Source organism: Lontra canadensis, unplaced genomic scaffold (assembly GCF_010015895.1).
Source record: "Lontra canadensis isolate GAN:19392208 unplaced genomic scaffold, GSC_riverotter_1.0 scaffold35, whole genome shotgun sequence".
Taxonomy (NCBI): domain Eukaryota; kingdom Metazoa; phylum Chordata; class Mammalia; order Carnivora; family Mustelidae; genus Lontra; species Lontra canadensis.
Genome location: NW_022631029.1, coordinates 2,685,848 through 2,704,708, shown reverse-complemented (window position 1 = coordinate 2,704,708; position 18,861 = coordinate 2,685,848). Strand labels below are relative to the sequence as shown.

The following is an 18,861-nucleotide window of genomic DNA, read 5'->3' as shown; positions in this document are numbered from 1 at the left end:
TTTCAGAAAGCCTGGACTTTAGCAAAGTCCATTTTCACATTTGAGCTGAAGGACACCCTCCAATTTGTCCTTGTCCTCCTCATATTGTAGGACCTACTCTGGACCCCCGACTATGAACCCAGTCTGACCGACAAAGCAAGGTTTTTGCCTCCCTTATCATAATGCCTCTGCTTCTATTAACATGGCCCAAGATCCTTCATTCATTCTGGCAAAGATTCCTCTTTTTGGGTTAGCAGCCAGTGAAGACTCCCTAGTCTGAGAAGTCTGAGAGATTGCGTTGGCCTCCATGGTGTGCTTTCTCTCCCTCCCCTCCTTACTCTTCCCTCCCCTCCTCTCTCTTCTAGATGATGACCCTGACAGTGCAGTGGACGACCGTGACAGTGACTATCGCAGCGAGACAAGCAACAGCATCCCACCACCTTATTACACTACATCCCAGCCCAATGCTTCAGTCCACCAGTATTCTGTCCGTCCACCACCCCTGGGTTCCCGGGAATCCTACAGTGACTCCATGCACAGTTATGAGGAGTTCTCCGAGCCACGGGCCCTCAGGTGTGTGACCCTGGAGAAAGGGATCCGTGTCTGTGCATGTGCGTGTATGTGGCTGTGAGTCCCAGAGTGGAGAGAGGAGTAGGGGACTTGGGCGAGCTGGAGGGGGAGGTCAGTGGGTCTAGGAAAGCAGCATCTGTACTTTCTTTTAGGTAATAGAGTCCTTTATTTATCCTTGATCTTATAAGAAAATCTCCCAAGCTTGGTAAAAGGGGATCTGCTTTGGCTGAAGGAAGAGGGATAAATCAGGAGGATCCTGAGAGGTGCCCCCAAAATATGGGGGTGCGTTGGCGCTCCCTTTAAGGGCCCTGGTTTCTGTGTACTCTCTAACTGGTCAGGGGAAGTGTGGGTAGGGGAAGAGACGGGCATTCATGAGGGTGGTGAGGCATAGTGACATTGAAAGGAGCCCAGTAAGCAGCTGGTTCATGGTCCTGCCATGGTGCTGCCTGGTCCTCCCTAATGGCCCCACTCTGTGTTTCTGACTGGTGGCCATGGGCACGGTGACACAGGAGCTATACCTTGAAAGTAGGCTGTCCCATATCTGTCCCCTAGGTGGGTCCCCTGGTCCTCACAAGCCATGCCACTGCCCTGTACAGGGTGCTGGTCCTCAAGCCTCAGAGGCTGACCCTCGTGCCTGCCGTCCTTCCTCGCTATCCTGATGACCCCAGCCCTGGTTTCCAAAGAGAACGATGGCAAACATGATATTGAGTAGACTGAATATTTGTAAAGCACTTAGAGTGGTATCTGTAAGTGCTACACTGGGACTGTTAGATACAAGGCACAAATAATAGCATTTGGAGCTAACCATGCACCCGGCGCTGGACCGGCACCTTCCCTTCATCATCTCATTTTATTCTCTGGGTGAGAATACTATTGGTCCCATTTGGTAGACAGGGAATCAAAGCACAGAGAGGTTAAGTCACTTGTTTGAGGTCACACAGCTGGTAAGTCATAAGGACTAGTGTTTATGGGAACCTACTGGATACCAAGCAGTGGCCTGGTGTGATTTTTGGTTTTCCCTAAATATTTGTTCCCGGAAGAATACATCTCCTTCATGAAACACTTGCCTTCATTTGCATACTCGAGGTAGCTTTGTGGGATTATGGGAACAAAGTTTCAACGTGTTGGAAACAGCTGAGAGTAAAAGATATCAAATATTAATAAACTATTAACTCTTTTAGAAGAAGGAAAAGTCCTCTCTTGGAGAAAATGAGCTGGGGAGTGACCATAGCATCAGACCCAGAGAAAATGCCAGGAAGGGTTTGGTTGGAGGAGTCTGTCTACTGTGAGCATTCCTGGAACAGATGGGGGGCGTTGGAGAAAGAGGAGTCTCCTCCCCTCGTGCTGTGGTCAGGCCACACAGGGGTGAGGGGAGAGCTTTCAGAAGGAGGAGAGGATGCAGAAGCAGAAATGGCCTGCATTCCCCTGAGAGTGACTCAAGCCACACTCCCCGGGCATGCTGTGATGGCTATGGTTACGGCTATGGCTATGCTGCCTAGTGCTGGGTGATCCGAAAGGCTAGGGATACAGAGCCAGACACAGACATTCCATTCCACAGGTTGGGGCTTGGCTGTAAGGAGGGATTGGACTGGATACTCTAGGAGTGGGGAAGGGTAGGGAGGGATTCCTGGAGAAAGGTGTCTGGGAGATGGCCCTTGAAGGATAAATGAGTCCAAGGCAGAGGGAATGGCTCGGCCACGGATTGGGGAGGCGCAAGGTGCCAGATGGTGCAGGCCCTCGGCTGGCTAACTCGGGGGCATGGGAGCCAGGGGAAGCATCTGAATGGGGTAAGAATTGTGTTGGGACTCAGTATGTCAGAGCCAGGATGGGAGGATGACCCCAAAGCCAAGTCTGGGACAATGTATGTGGTGCCTGAGTTTGCAGGTGGACACTTCCAGAGCCATGTTGGGATCCCCGTCCCAGGCTGCCCTCTTACCAGGGGCCCCAGAATGTGCTGGGCTGGACTTCAGGGGTATTCATCAGCAGTGGGACTTTGGAGTCCTTTCCACCCAAGTAATACCTGCTGATCCCCCACCTGTCTCCTGCCATCTACAGGGATGGGCACCAAAAAGCAATCAACTAAAGTCATAAACCAGCAAATGTTGGCTAGAGGGAGAAACCTCCATTTTGGTTGCTACAGCATCCCTGGAGCTGTCTGGGGAAAGGGGTTGCAGTCACTGAGAGTGGAGGAAGTATTTAAGGCAAGGAATGATGTTTGTTGAGTGACTGAGTGAATGATTATAAGGGGTGGCCCATGTGTCATGCTGCCCGCCCCCAGGCAGAGATAGAGATTTCTTCCTAGTCATGCCCAGCACGATCCAGGGGGGCATATTAGGAGCATATAAAGACCTAACTTGGCCAGAGGGTGGGGGAAACTCACTCAAAGAAGGAACATTTCATTGGGCACCAAAGGATTTTGCCCAGAGGTGGGCAAGAGTATAGGATTTTGGAGGAACAGTGAGAAAGCTAATATGGCTGGAGCACAGGGAGAGAAGGGAGCTTGTAGGGAGATGAGGTGGGGAGGCTGGAGGGTTTGGGCCACACTGGGTGTAGTCTGGGTGTGCCACACGGCACAGACTTTATTCCAAGGGCTCTAAAAAGCTATAGTAGGGTTTGGAACAGGGAGGTATGTGATCGCATTTATGACTTGAAGGAGTCCCTCTATAGCTTCCGTGGGAAGCAAGTAGTGTTGGGGATAGGACGGTGGGGCTGCACCTGGTAGAGGCAGCAGAGCCTGGATGAGGGTGGAGCCCAGGGTGCAAGGAAATGGATGCATTTTGCACAAGTTTTCAAGGCGGAGCTGGGGAGACCCCCGGCAGGGTTGGCTGTGAATGGAGGTTGAAGCAAGGAGTGGAGGCAGAGAGGCGTGGGACCCCCGGGTCATCAAGAGCTAGGCGTGGCCATGTTCAAGTTTCAGGAGCACTAAGTCTCCAAAGGCTGGGTATAAGGGCACTAACTGGGGTTAGTCACATGAAAGGAGCATTTGCAGCCTCCACGGTGCATGGACAGGAGTGACGCACAGTAGGTCATCAGTGATCACTAATGGCATCCATCGAGTTTCCTGCCTGTGTCTCCAGACCGGAAATGGCCCGGAAAGGCGAGATTTTTGTTTCTTCCGTTCATGACTGTGTTTCCCGGGTCCGTAGGGCAGAACGTGATGCCCGGTAGGGACTTAACCAATACTGAGTGAATGACTGGGTGTTGGAAACTGTGTGACTGGGGCTGGGTCCGGCAGTGGCTCTGTGCCTCCGCCGCTGAGCCCCAGCTGGTTCCCACAGCCCCACCGGCAGTAGCCGCTATGCCTCTTCGGGGGAACTGAGCCAGGGCAGCTCGCAGCTGAGCGAGGACTTCGACCCGGACGAGCAGAGTCTACAGGGCTCCGAGATGGAGGACGAGCGGGACCGGGACTCCTACCACTCCTGCCACAGCTCGGTCAGCTACCACAAGGACTCCCCACGCTGGGACCAGGATGAGGAGGAGCTGGACGAAGAACTAGATGAGGAGCTGGATGAGGACCTGGAGGACTTCCTGGAGGAGGAGGAGGAGGAGCTACCTGAGGAGGAGGAGGAGCTGGAGGAGGAGGAGGAAGTGCCTGATGACATTGGCAGCTACACCCAGCGGGAAGAGGTGGCAGTGGCTGAGCCCAAAGACTTTAAGCGTGTCAGCCTCCCACCGGCCGCGTTGGAGAAGGAGGAGAAGGCTCCGGCTGTACCTGCTGAAGCCCACGACATGGCCAAGGCAGCCCCTGAGCCAGCCGCCCCGGAGGAGGTGCCCACAGCTGAGCGGGCACCTGAGCCGGAACCCCCCAAGTCTGAGGAGAGGTAAGGGGAAGTGACCAAGGGGCTGTCACGGGGTCAGTGGTGCCGTGATGGGGTCAGCACGGACCTGGGGAATGGAGGGGAGTTTGTCACAGGGTCGTGGCTGGGGAAGCAGAAGGGACACTGATGCCATCAGAGGGCGTACAGATAGGTCGTTGTGTCTCTGAAGGGCCAGAGAGTCCACGGAGGGCCTGACGTCACTCCAAGGGCTGGGGGTCAAGGGAGGGCCGGCCCTGGAGCCTCATGACATCCCTTGACTCAGTTTCAGGCGACGAGAGGATGAGGAAGGCCAGGAGGGTCAGGACTCCATGTCCCGGGCCAAGGCAAACTGGCTTCGAGCCTTCAACAAAGTGCGGCTACAGCTGCAGGAGGTGAGTGAAAGCCGCCACCCGCCTGGTCAGGCCCATGTCCGGCCCACACCCGTGCGGGGACCAGACTGCGTACCTCCCCGCCACTCCCGTTCCCCTCCCACCCGGGGCCAGTTCCCAGGCCCCGCCCACACGAGCCACGACACGCCCATGGACAGCTTGGCCACGCCCACTCCAGCGCCCACTCCACCTTCTCTGCACCTTCGTCTATCCTGGTTTTTTCATGGCTCCACCCACACCAACCTGGCCCCACCCACACTCTTCTCTGTCCTCCCCCGCGGTTCCCCGCCCAGCCCCTGTCCAAAAGGACCCCTCTCTGGCCCTAGCTACACCTTGGCTTCATCTGTCTCTGGAAGGGCCGTTCTCTGTTCTCACCCGTGTCTGCCTGTCCTCTTCCCCAACCAGCTGGCCCCACCAAGGCCCAGCCCAGTCTCCCCCATGGCAGCCCGGAATTTTGAGGGGGGTAAGAAGGAGAGGTGAGCCCGAACCTGGAGCTAGGTCATGGGTATAACCATGTCGGGGGTCAAGTTCATGGGTAGGGGTAGAGGTTGGGGATGGGGATAGGGCTAGAGGTCAGAGTTAGGGCAGCAGTCAGAGATCAGAGGTCAGGGTTAAAATTGGTGTTAGGGGAAGGAATCATGCCTGGGATAGCATTGGGTAACAGTGTCAGGGCTGGGGAAAGTTCTGAGGTCTGGTCAGAGAAGAAATTAAGTGAAAGATAGGTTGGCATTAGGGTCAGGATGGCTGTTCAGATGGGCAGCAGGATTGAGGCCATTCATTTACCTCTTCAATTGCTCAAGCCACCCTAGGCTGGGGACAGAGCAGTGCCCTTATGCAAGTGGTCCTTCCAAACTGGGGTGAGGCTGGCAATAGGTGATCCTAAACAAATTCCCAAAGTCCTAGACTGTCACACATCAGAGCCGCAGAAACTTCAAATCAAATTTCTTATGTTTTAAAACGGAATTCTATTTTATTTTTAACGAAGTACTCCACTCACATGGTTCTAAAGGTAAAGGGTAGAAAAGAATATGCAGCGTAATGTCTATTGAATAACTTTCACTAAATCAGCAAATTAGATGAAAAAAAAAACAGCAGCTACTCTTATAATGGAACCAGCCATAGAACAAAAAGTAAATAAATAAATATGGGCAGACTCTCTAGGTTTCATAGGAGCATAAAACTAATCCAAGACCATCAGGAAGACTCCCTGGAGGAGAGACACTTAAGGAGAAGTGATATGCAAAATACATCAATAATACTTCTGAAGAGAGGGCTGGACCCTCTCCAATTTGTGCCCACCATGCCACCCTTTAATTGCATCGGAGATGGGGGTGTCAACCCCGGGTCTGCCCTGAGATCCAAATGACGAATAGAGGCTGGTTGGGTGCAATAGGTGGGAGGGCACACAACGAGCTAGCACAGCTCAGGCAAAGGCCCTGGGGTACAAGATCAGATGAGCAGGTGAGGCTGGGTGAAGGACAGAACCTTACAAGGATTTGAACCAGCCTGTGAGAATCCCAGGACTATAGAGCATGAGCACAAAAGAGGTGGGGAGCCTACCCTACCCTGGGGAGAGGCTCTCTCACAGTGACCGTATCTTTCTGTCTGTCCCACAGGCCCGAGGAGAGGGAGAGATGTCTAAATCCCTATGGTTCAAAGGCGGGTGAGTAACAGAATTGTAGGGGTAGGAGGAATTTTTGAACCTAGAGCTTGAGGCTGCTTTACATCATAGCCTCAGCCCTGTGAGGGAAGCAAGGGGTTCCATTTATTTATATATTTAAGATTTTATTTGTTTATTTGTCAGAGAGAGAGAGAGCGCACAAACAGTGGGAACGGCCGGCAGAGGGAGAAGTGGGCTGCTCCCTGAGCAAGGAGGCCTATGTGGGACTCAATCCCAGGACCCTGGGATCATGACTTGAGCCGGAGGCAGACACTTAACTGACTGAGCCACCCAGGTGCCCCCATGGGATTCCATTTAGATGGGGGAGATAGCGAGTGACAGATCGGGTGAAATCATGTAACCCCAGACAGAAACCAAAGGTAGTAACACATGGAATCCTTACAACAAACCCAGGAGGCCTGCTAGCCCTATTTTACAGGTGGGGAATTGAGTCCAAAGAGGTACATGCCTTGTCCCAGCTGCTTGCTTTATTCAAGACCACTCCCCTCCCCCCGCACCCTCCCTCCCCGACTAGAAATAAATGCAGGATAAAGGAAAAGTCTATTTCCTGCAGTACACTTCTATAATCCTGGAGTGAATTTTTTTTTGCTTTGATTCTGTTTTCATTTTATTTATTAATTAATTAATTTATTTATTTTTAAAGATTTTATTTATTTGAGAGTGACATAACGAGTGAGAGAGAGCACAAGTGGAGGGAAGAGGAAGGAAACAAGCTCCCCGCCAAGCAGGGAGCCCAATATGGGGCTCAGTCCCAGGATCCTGGGATCATGACCTGAGCTGAAGGCAGATGCTTAACCGAATGAGCCACCCAGGTGCACCTTGATTCTGTTTTTAAATATCTCAGATTATTTCTGTGGCTGCTGGCTCTCTAATGATAATTATTTGGTCTTACATGGAGCAAGTTGCCGTATCTAATTTTTTGAGTTTCTAATTTTCGGGGCTTTCTTTTCCTTCAGCGTCTGAGTGGTGAGGTTAGAAGATGTAAAAGATATTTTTAAAATTCCACTAATATTTTAAAAATACCAGCAGGAAGGTGACTGCCTTCCCTTACACGTCCCTTGCACACAGAGGCATGAAGACAGAAGCTGTCACTCCCAGATGAGCAGGTGTCCTGGGTGGGGAGCCCAGGACGCAGGGACTGACACGGGGATGTACGCGTGCTTTATGCAGGAAGTACCCTTAAGAGAAATCTGTGAGGTGGGCAGGGCCAGGCCGGGGAAGCAGCCAGGCACAGGTGTAGTTCAGGAATCAGCACACCTCTGCCTGCTGGAGCGTATGAATAGCATCCCAGGGCTTGTCAGGAGTCATTGGCTGCCAGGCATCTCTCTCATTGGACAATGAGAAGCTTCTGGGGAGGAGCCACACCTGAACCCTCTTTGAGATGAGAGCAGCTCTCAGTAAAGTGAATTCGTACAGGGCACAGAACTCGTTCAGATCCACCAGCCATGCCAACACTGCCAAGAGGCCATAGCCTAGATTTCCAGTTCCTCTCTTCCCATCAGCTTTTTTTTTTTTAAGATTTTATTTATTTATTTGACAGACAGAGATTACAAATAGGCAGAGAGGCAGGCAGAGAGAGAGGAAGGGAAGCAGTCTCCCCGCTGAGCAGAGAGCCCGATGTGGGACTCGATCCCAGGATCCTGGGATCACGAAGGCAGATACTTAATGACTGAGGCACCCAGGTGCCCCAAGACTTTATTTACTTATCCGAGAGAGAGAGAGAGAGAGAGAGAGAGCATGAGCAGGGAAGAGGGACAAACAGACTCCCTGCCAAGCAGGTACCCCAACATGGGGCTCGATTCTGGGACTCTAGGATCATGACCTGAGCTGAAGGCAGACACCTAACTGACTGAGCCACCCAGGTGCCCCATTCCAGAATAGATTTTATTTTTTTTTAAGATTTTATTTATTTGAGAGCGAGAGAGTGCACTAGTGGAGGGGATAGGCAGAGCGAGAAGCAGGCTCCCGGCTGAGCAAGCTAGATTCCAGAGTCCAGGGATCATGACTGAGTCAAAAGCAGATGCTTAGCCAACTGAGCTATCTAGGCGTCCCCAGAATAGATTTTAAATATACATATCTATTTCCAATTTTGAACAAAAGGAAAGGTTTCATGAATATCTTAGTATATTATTTAGTTTTGCTTAATTCAAATTTTCATTAAACGTAGGCAACAGCGTCATCTCCCCATTTCCCAGATGAGGAAGCTGACATCTAGTATCTTCATTCCCCAGGGCCACTATAACAAACTACCACAAACGGGTAGCTTAAAACAACAGAAATAGATTCTTCTACAGTTCCGGAGGTCAGAAGTCCAAAATCAAGTTGCTGGCTGGCCCCTACTCCCTCCGATACCTGTAGGGGAGATCCTGTCCTTGCCTTGCTAGCTGCTGGTACTTGCTGGCAATCCTCAGGATTCCTTGGTTTGTGTCACTCTAAACTCTGCCTCTTGTCACATTGCTGTCTCTCTTTTATAAAGGGGCCCACCTAATCTAGTGTGACCTCATCTTAACTAATTATATCTGTGATGACCATATTTCTTTCTTTTGTTCTTTTTTAAAAGATTTTATTTACCGGGGTGCCTGGGTGGCTCAGTGGGTCAAGCCTCTGCCTTTGGCTCAGGTCATGATCTCAGGGTCCTGGGATTGAGCCCCGCATCGGGCTCTCTGCTCAGCAGGGAGCCTGCTTCCCCCTCTCTCTGCCTGTCTCTGTGCCTACTTGTGATCTCTCTCTCTCTCTCTGTCAAATAAATAAAATCTTTAAAAAAAAAAGATTTTATTTATCTACTCATCAGAGAGAGATCCCAGGACCCTGAGATCATGACCTGAGCCGAAGGCAGAGGCTTGACCCACTGAGCCACCCAGGCACCCCAATGACACTATTTCTAAATAAGGGTGCATTCTGAGGTTCAAGGGGGCTAGGACTTAAATGTTTCTTTTTGGGAAACACAATTCAACCTTTAATACCCAGGGAGATCAAGTGATGTCCGGGCCTCAAGTGATGCCTGTTGGAGGAAGTGGGGAAGCCTGGGACCTTGACATCCCTGTGTATGTCTTGCAGCCCTGGAGGTGGCCTCATCATCATTGACAGCATGCCAGACATCCGCAAGAGGAAGCCCATTCCACTCGTGAGCGACCTGGTGAGCGCCTGTGCCCTCTCCTCCCCGCCACAGAGCAGGTCTGCCATAAGCAGTGCTCAATCTGCACAACTGCCCATGGCAGACCTGGGACTGGGAGCTGGCAAGGTGTTCTCTGGGACTAATGTAATCTGATTTCTACCCTGCCTGCTGCATGGACACTTCAGGCCATGGTGAGTGATGGTGACCTCAGCTTCTAGTCTCTGTCTCTTCTCCAGGAACCACCCCCCCCCAACAACTAGGATCTTTCAACTGGCCCCAACCCATGGGTTCTGGGGGGAATGACCCTGCCATGTCCTGCAGTTTATGGATGGGGGAGAGAGCAGGTGACTCCTGACCTTGGTTTCTGGAGTGGCTGGAGATCATGCCAAGTGCGGCTCCTGAGTCTGGTGGGGAGGGGGGTGAGTACGGGGTGTGAGGCTGTACACCTTCCAGGGTCCCTTCTAACCCAGAGTCTCTGTCACTTTCCAATTCTTTGCTGGCTCTGCTCCTGCTGCTGTGACCTGTTTCCTATTCGTGGCTGTGGCTTCAATCCGTGGCTGGTGGCTGTGGATTCTGCTTGTGGTGACAACCCCATGGGTGTGAATCGACCCCCTGTGACTCCCTGGGTGATTTCCCTGCCCCAGTCCCTGGTCCAGTCCAGAAAAGCAGGCATCACCTCGGCCTTGGCCTCCAGCACTTTGAACAACGAGGAGTTGGTGCGTGGGGCCCTCCCCTTCCACCGGTTGAGGGCTGGGCTGGGCTGGGGCTTCCTGGAAGAGGAGGAGGAAGGGAGAGTGTGGCAGAGACAGGCATTCCTAGCTCCCCATAATCTGGTTTCCAGAACTGGGTTGTGCAACATCCTGCCGACATGATCTGTGCCCAGGAACCGTGGTCCCACGGTGTATTATACTCAGCAAGGGGGTGAGGGCGGGACAGGACAGCGCCCCATGCCTTCCCCCTCCTTCCCCTCAGAAAAACCACGTTTACAAGAAGACCCTGCAAGCCTTAATCTATCCCATCTCCTGCACGACGCCGCACAACTTCGAGGTGTGGACGGCCACCACGCCCACCTACTGCTACGAGTGCGAGGGGCTGCTGTGGGGCATCGCAAGGCAGGGCATGCGCTGCACCGAGTGCGGTGTCAAGTGCCACGAGAAGTGCCAGGACCTGCTCAATGCAGACTGCCTGCAGCGTGAGCGCCGGGCTGGAGGGGCGGGGCTCCGGGTAGGGGCGGGGCTCCGCGGAGGTGGGGGGCTGGGCGGAGCAAGAACCAAGGCGGGACTCCTTGGCGGAGGGTTGGGGCGAGAGGAGGGGAAAGGAGATGTGAGAGGGTCTAGAAGGGGTGGCGCGGGACTCAGGGACTAGCTGAACTGTGCAAGGGATGGGCTTACTGAGGGTCAGCGGTTCCCCTCGAGAAAAATAGGTTAGGACTAGGGTTAGCTCGGGAAGGAGGGGGCTCAGCGTGGGGGGAGGAGTCAGAACGGGTGAGGTCTTGGCAGAAGATGGGGATTCAGAGCGGGAGGAGACTCACATAGACTGTTGGGGACTGATGGGTGAATGGGTAGGAGGATTCAGAGAGCAGGTAGAAAGTTTTTAGCAGCTCTAGCTTTGGGGGGGTGAGTCACCTGAGCCCCCACGGCTTCAAGTACCCTTGGCCACAGCCGAGGAAGCTCTGGAATGGGAGTTGGGTTTCTCCCTGCGGTGAGGGAGCGCGCTCTGGACAGTGACTGCTGTCTGCGTCCACAGGGGCCGCGGAGAAGAGCTCCAAGCACGGGGCAGAGGACCGGACGCAGAACATCATCATGGTGCTCAAGGACCGCATGAAGATCCGGGAGCGCAACAAACCCGAGATCTTCGAGCTCATCCAGGAGATCTTTGCCGTGACCAAGACCGCGCATACGCAGCAGATGAAGGCGGTCAAGCAGAGCGTGCTGGACGGCACATCCAAGTGGTCGGCCAAGATCAGCATCACTGGTGAGGCTGCAGGGGTTGGGGGTGGCCACAGGGCCCCTTCTTCTCAGCCCCCTGTGTTTCCTTCTATGGCTCTTCCTTTTGCTGTGTGTACTTGAGTGTGTCCGTGTTTTTTCCATGTCCATGTGTGTATTGGTGCTCCCCGAGTGGCATGTATGCCTCCAAATGTGAGTGCATGACACTCTGTCTTGGTTGGTGCCTCCCGCCCCCAGAATCAGACTCCAAGAAGAGGAGTTGAGGGCACATTGTTTATTTGTGGGGTGATGCTACCCAGTTGAGAGTAGAGAAGTGGGAGTTGGGAAGTGAGACTGGGAGGGAAGGAGCCCTACACAGGGTGCCATTGATCCTGCAATGCTGTGGACAACTGGGGCTCAGACCCATGTGCCCCACCCACACCCCCTGGGACCACTGGGGTACAGTATTGAGCTCACACAGCAGAGTGGTCCTACCCAGGGGTGGGGGCCTTAGTGTGTTTATCCATGCCCAAACTCATTCAAGTTTCCCTGAAAGCAGACCCCAGGATGAGGATTTCAAGGCAATGGGTATCCAGGAGGTGGCCCCAGGAAGCCCCAGTGCAGGTGGAGACATGAGTCTGGGAGCGGGTAGGGAAGGAGCCCTGCAGGTGACTCCCTGAGCAATCATAAGCTCAGTCCTGCTGGAGATTTCACAACGATGTATAGAATGTCCCTACCCAGGGGTGGCCCTGGGGCACCTTCCCATTCTGAATCAGCTGAGGGCTCCCTGGGTGTTAACTCTCTAGCAAGCCCTTCATGTCTTGTGGGTGTCCCCAGGGGCTCCTGTGGTCAGCACAAAGCCCTCAGACCATGTCACAGGTGTCTCCAGCGAGCAACCTGGAGCGCGTGGCAGTAACTCTTCTCAGCCACCGCACTCCTTGAGCCATTATTTGTCTTTGTCTTTGTCTTTATAGTGGTCTGTGCCCAGGGCTTGCAGGCAAAGGACAAGACGGGATCCAGTGACCCCTATGTCACTGTCCAGGTTGGGAAGACCAAGAAACGGACAAAAACCATCTATGGGAACCTGAACCCTGTGTGGGAGGAAAATTTCCACTTGTAAGTGCCTGGCTGAACCCCTGGGCCCCCCAGGGGGAGCTTTCTGCTGGGGCAGCTGAAGGGGCTCCAAGACCAGCCTGTGGCTGCCACCTGACTCCAGCCTCCGCCCCCCCCCCCGCCCTGCAGTGAATGTCACAATTCCTCAGACCGAATCAAAGTGCGTGTCTGGGATGAGGATGATGACATCAAATCCCGTGTGAAGCAGCGGTTTAAGAGGGAATCTGATGACTTCCTGGGACAGACGATCATCGAGGTGCGGACACTCAGCGGCGAGATGGACGTCTGGTACAACCTGGGTGAGCATGGGTGGTGTTCTGCAAGGGACAGGGAGGGCATCCCAGGGAGCCAAATTGGGGAATGAGTGTCAGGAGGAATTGGTCTAGGAGCCCAATCTGATGGGAAAGGCAGGCGACGTAAAGTTGTATCTGATGGGGGAGGCGGGGGCTGTAAGGCCCAATCTGATGGGGCAGGAAGCAAGACTTGGGGATCCTAGTTTGAGCAGAAAGGCACAGACCCAGGAACCCTGTCTAAGATGAATAGATTCTGGAGCTCTTGATCTGATGGGGGAAGCGGGGCCTGGGAGCCCAGTCTTGGGGAGTAACAGGGCCTAGGGCTCCTGGTTAAAGAGGAAGATGCAGACTTGGGAATTTAACTGGAAGCAAGGTCTGGAGTTCTAGTTGAAGGAAGAGATATGACCTAGCAAGTTCTAGGCTAATGGGAATGGCACAAGCTTAAAGAACCAATCTGAGAAGATACCCAGGTCTTAATCTCAGGGAGTCCAGGAGGGCTACAGTCATGCATACATAAAAATACCCCAGGCTGTGTTGGAAAGTTCTGATGCAGCCATCCATTTCTGTTTTCCAGACAAGCGGACTGACAAATCTGCTGTATCAGGTGCCATCCGGCTACACATCAGTGTGGAGATCAAAGGCGAGGAAAAGGTGGCCCCGTACCATGTCCAGTACACTTGTCTGCATGAGGTGAGGCCCACTGCTCTTCCCTGCCTTCAGAGCTCACTGTGATCTCCCAAATTGCCTCCACTTACCATTCCTGCCTGCCCTAGTTCTACCTTCCTCTTTCCGGACACACCATCCACACTCCCTGGGTCTCTAAGACTGTCCCCCATGTCATTTGTTCTGCCTGGAAAACTCCTCCTTATCCAGCCAGTTTCAGGGTCCCCTCCTTCGGGAAGCCCTCCCTGACTTCCAGGCAGACTCTCACTACACAGCTCCAGGTCTCCCATCTGTTCTAGACCTGAACAGGGGGTTCCTGGAGACAATTCAGTTCATTGAATGAGTAAATGATTGAATGGACAAATAGACAATGAGTGGATAAAAGGGTGAGTGGACAGACAGATACGTGGTTCAACTGTTGGAAGTAGAGACGAGTGGATGAGTAAATTGGGGGGTAGATGGATAGGTGGATGGGTAGAAAGATGGATGATGGATGAATGGATGGATAAATTGATGGGTAGATAAATAGATAGGTGATGGATGGTTGGATGGGTGGAGAGATGAATTGCTGTATGGACAGATTAAGTTGTGGGTAGTTATAGGGGATGGATGGATGGATGTGTGGTTGGATTATTAGAAGGGAGGACTAGTGCATGGATGAAATTTTGGGTAGATGAATGGGTGCGTGTGTGGATGAATGAATGAATGAGCAGACAGATGGAAGGTTAGATAGATGGGTGGATGGATGGATGTAAGAAAGGATAGAGGAGTGGATAGGTGGATTTTGGGGTGACTGGATCTATGAGTGAATGAATAGGTGGATAGGTAAATGGATGGGTGGCCAGATGGGTGAAGTGTCACAAGGATGGGTGATTTGCTAGGTGGAATTTTTGGTAGTTGAATGAATTAGTAGGTGGTGGATGGATGAAAGAACAGACAAATAAATGAATGAATGAATGGATGGATGATGTAAGCTTCCCCAGACCTGGGATCTCTGACCCCTTGTGTCTTGATGCACTTTTCATGATGCCTTCTCCATCTTGGGACAGAACCTGTTCCACTTCGTGACAGACGTGCAGAACAATGGGGTTGTGAAGATCCCTGATGCCAAGGGTGATGACGCCTGGAAGGTTTACTATGACGAGACAGCCCAGGAGATTGTGGATGAATTTGCCATGCGCTATGGTGTGGAGTCCATCTACCAAGCCATGACGTGAGGCTGCAGGCTGGGGTGGACATGAGGGCAAGGTGCAGGAAACTGGCGTGAGAGGGCCACCAAGTGGACACTGGCAGACCTAGTAATGGAAGGGTTCTTGGGAGAAGGAGCCAAAGAGGATGTGGGTTTGATGGGCATTCTGTAATCCCCTGGAGGTTGGAAAAGTGCCATTTCTAGGAGCTGAAGTGATGGGGTGAGAGTCAGAGGTAGAGCAGAGATAGGGCAACCCAGAGAGGAGACAAAGAGAAACTTGGAAGGCACAATCAGCCAGAGGGAATGGTTTGAGGGTCAGAGGGATCCACTCACAGATGCTGTCTTAGAGGCGTTCTGGGGGGAACACTGCCTGTCCTGGCTGGATGCCAGGCCCAATTTCTCCCATTCCCTCCTACCAGCCACTTTGCCTGCCTCTCCTCCAAGTACATGTGTCCTGGGGTGCCCGCCGTCATGAGCACCCTGCTCGCCAACATCAATGCCTACTATGCGCACACCACCGCCTCCACCAACGTATCCGCCTCTGACCGCTTTGCTGCCTCCAACTTCGGGGTTAGTCCCAGGGACTGGGGCTGGGGGAGGAAGGAGAGCCCAACCCTGTGCTGGTCAGACCCCGTGTGACTCCCTGGTCTCCAACCTGGACCTGACTTAGTGTGTTACTTTGTACCAGTCACTTGCCCTCTCTAAGCCTCAGTTTGCCCCTCTGTAGAATGGAAACAGATATTACGAGGGTTCAGATAGGGGTGCACTTAGTGTATAGTAAGCACTTACCCAATATGGCAGCCAGCTTTAGCTGCTACACTTGAACCCCATGTCTCTGCTTCCATTCATCCCCCTCTCTTCCCTCTTCAGAAAGAGCGTTTTGTCAAACTCCTGGACCAGCTACACAACTCCCTGCGGATCGACCTCTCCATGTATCGGGTGAGAAGTACATGCATGATGACTTGCCTGCTCCTACACATGTGTGCCCGTAGCGGGGAGCTCCCAGCCCATGTGCATATGGGAGGACCCATCTTAACATGTGGAATGTGTGCCTTTGACATGAGTACACATATGTGGGCTGCACCTGCCCAATATGCATCCAACTAGAACCCCCTGGTTGCTTCAAGGTGTTCTCATGGGCCCTGACATACTTCCTAAAACTTGGGGGGCTCTTGCCTTTCCCCTAAAACAGTCTCTCCCCACCCAACCCTCTTCTATAACCCTCTCTTCGCCCTTCCAACAGAATAACTTCCCAGCCAGCAGTCCAGAGAGACTCCAGGACCTCAAATCCACTGTGGACCTTCTCACCAGCATCACCTTCTTTCGGATGAAGGTAAGAAGGAGACCCAGTCCCATTAGTCTCTAACAGGCATTTTCTAACACTCTTAGATCCTAATCAAGTAACGTTTCTCCTAGATAGTGCCCTTTCTCAATGACCCTCTGCTTTCATACTGCTACATTTCCTTAAACCTGTAACCACTTGTAGCCACTTCCTGGTACCTCCTGTTCCAGCTGTGCGGACTTGTGCCTCTCTCCTTCCCTCTAGGTGCAAGAACTCCAGAGCCCACCCCGAGCCAGCCAGGTGGTGAAAGACTGTGTGAAAGCCTGCCTCAACTCTACTTATGAGTACATCTTCAACAATTGTCATGAACTCTATAGTCGGGAGTACCAGACAGACCCGGTGAGGACCCCAGATAAAGCAGAATAGAATAGGGGATACCAACCTGACCTTGGCCTAAGTCCCAGGTCTGCCACTTATCAAGTGATTTAACTGAGTCTCAGTATTTCCCTCTGTAAAATGGGGTTATAAAACCTTATCTCAGAATTGAGGGGAAAATTTAATGAGATGCTATCTTTAGATAAAATGTAAGTAAGTGTTTAGCACCTGATATACAATAGATATTCAGTAAGTTCAGTTTTAGTTAAACTTAGTTGAGTTTGGCATGCAGTTTGCCTGGGATACAATCACTATTCAATAAATGTTGAGTTGAATTTAATTTCTTGAGTAGAATTGAGTTTGGGCCATTTCAATTCAATTTATTTGCGATCTTTCAACATGTGTTTGTTTATCTACACACATAATGCCAGATTGTCAGTAAGGTTTCAAGGAGTTCATACCATTTTAGAAGGGAAAGATATATACACTGAAATTCATAACCTAGGGTGATTAGCTCTGGGATGGAGGAATTGCAGGAGACTGTGGGAGCTAAGGTGGCCCCTACTTCACCTTGGGCTTCTGATAGATGATAACACATAAGTTCACTTTAGTGATATTTTATTTCATTCTGTTTATTTACATTCAGTTGACTTCAAGTTGAAGTCAACCTGAGTTGAAATCAAGTCACTTTTAATTGAACTGGATTGAGGTGCTCTAGATTAAATTGGGTTGGGTTTAGTTCAACTATAAACAATTTAGTTCCATTTATTTCTGTACAGGTGACTTAAAATTGCTCTTGGCTAGTTGATGAGCAGAACTGAGTTGGATTAAACTGGGTTTCACTTAATAAAAATCCATTTATTTATATTCAGTTGATTGAAGTTATTCTTCACTGGGTTGATTTAGCTTGAGTGAGGATGAGCTGGGTTGTTGGGTTAGATATAGTTGAGTTCACTTGAGTTGGATTGAGTTGGGTTCATTTCCGTTGAATTTAGCTACATTTGTTTTCGCTGATTGGCTACAGTTGGATTGAACTGGCCTGAGTATGTTAGGTTTAGTTGAGTAGGTAGAGTTGGACTGGACTGACGACTCAGTTGAGTCGAATTAGATTAAGTTAGTTGGGTTGAGTTCAAGTCAATTTATTTCCATTATTTTGACTTAGGATAATGTTGATTTTGGATGAGTTGATTAGGTTCAATCCAATTGAATTCATTTGAGTTTAATTCAATCCAGTTAAGTTTCATTCTACTACATTCAGTATAATTGGCCCAAGTTTAGTTTCATTGAATTAATTCTGAGAATCTCCATCTGTTAAGCTAAATGGGCCTGATTGGCATTCATTTCAGTTCCATTTGGTTTAGTGGGCTTCAGTTTTTTTCAACTAAATTCAGTTCTATTCACTTTTATGAGTTGAGTCTGATTAAGATTTGTTGAGCTGCATGGACATGAATTGTTTGGGCCAGTTTAATGAATTCAGTTCCTTTTCATATAGCTCTCTTACCTGAACCACCCATGTGTTAATGGGACCCTTTCCTCACTAACCTCCTGTCCCCCCAATAATGAACTAACTGAGGTGCCCACCCATGGACACCATTGCCCAACGTTTCCACTTCCCCACTCTAGGCCAAGAAGGGAGAAGTTCCCCCAGAGGAACAGGGACCCAGCATCAAGAACCTTGACTTCTGGTCCAAGCTGATTACTCTCATAGTGTCCATCATTGAGGAAGACAAGAATTCCTACACTCCCTGCCTCAACCAGTGAGTTGTATATCTGTGCAGTTAACTATCTGGAGGTGATTGTGTGTGTGTATGTGTACACACTTTTGTGTTTTATGTGTAAAGGTGATCATGTCTAATTACACATAAAATGATGTGTGTGTGGAGGCAACTATAGGTGTGGTTGTGCTAGAATGAAATAGGGCATAATTTGTAAACATAAACATAAAATTGTGTGTATGTATAAAATCACTGGTATAATCAAATATGTATTTTGTATGTGTTGATTTGTGTGAATAACAATGTGTACATATGTATATAATTTTGTTTATGTGTGTGGGTTCATATATAACAATGGACACTGTTGCTCAAGTATTCACTATGTGCTAGATACTCTACTAAATGTTTTACATTTAAATCGCATTATATATTTTGTGGGGGTATAATTCTGTGTATAGTTGTGCCTTTGGGTTTAATTGTATATTGTATATGCATACAATTGTGGAATGCACTTCAATATACAATATTGTTTATTGTGTAATTGTGTGTGGGTATGTACACAGTTTTGGTTTGTAGGTTTATACGTCTGTAGAATTTTCATCTTTGTTAACTGAATGAACTGTTGTGTCTTATTTTTCCCCGAGTGCTAGAAGGGCTTCTAACTTGGGTGTGCCGTATCTCTTGGTTAGTTAGATATTCAGTTAAGATCGGGGATTTGGGATGGATGGACTGAAGAGTGGATGGAAGTATAGGCAGATGGATGGAGATATGATTG

General features: G+C 50.6%; 1 protein-coding gene across 5 annotated transcripts in view; it reads left to right on the top strand.

Annotated features, from left to right (window-relative positions):
• The window catches only part of UNC13A (unc-13 homolog A), a 59,771-nt gene that overhangs the window by 19,567 nt on the left and 21,343 nt on the right, over positions 1–18,861 (top strand). For all 5 annotated transcript variants that reach the window (XM_032867622.1, XM_032867621.1, XM_032867624.1 and 2 more), the window contains 18 exons: positions 345–552; positions 3,828–4,370; positions 4,630–4,738; positions 6,352–6,398; positions 9,474–9,552; positions 9,717–9,722; positions 10,176–10,247; positions 10,504–10,723; positions 11,278–11,505; positions 12,431–12,572; positions 12,699–12,868; positions 13,437–13,552; positions 14,575–14,738; positions 15,134–15,284; positions 15,585–15,653; positions 15,958–16,047; positions 16,261–16,395; positions 17,995–18,128. In XM_032867622.1, the coding sequence (XP_032723513.1) occupies positions 345–552; positions 3,828–4,370; positions 4,630–4,738; positions 6,352–6,398; positions 9,474–9,552; positions 9,717–9,722; positions 10,176–10,247; positions 10,504–10,723; positions 11,278–11,505; positions 12,431–12,572; positions 12,699–12,868; positions 13,437–13,552; positions 14,575–14,738; positions 15,134–15,284; positions 15,585–15,653; positions 15,958–16,047; positions 16,261–16,395; positions 17,995–18,128 (2,683 nt within the window). The remainder of the gene's footprint in view (positions 1–344; positions 553–3,827; positions 4,371–4,629; positions 4,739–6,351; positions 6,399–9,473; positions 9,553–9,716; positions 9,723–10,175; positions 10,248–10,503; positions 10,724–11,277; positions 11,506–12,430; positions 12,573–12,698; positions 12,869–13,436; positions 13,553–14,574; positions 14,739–15,133; positions 15,285–15,584; positions 15,654–15,957; positions 16,048–16,260; positions 16,396–17,994; positions 18,129–18,861) is intronic.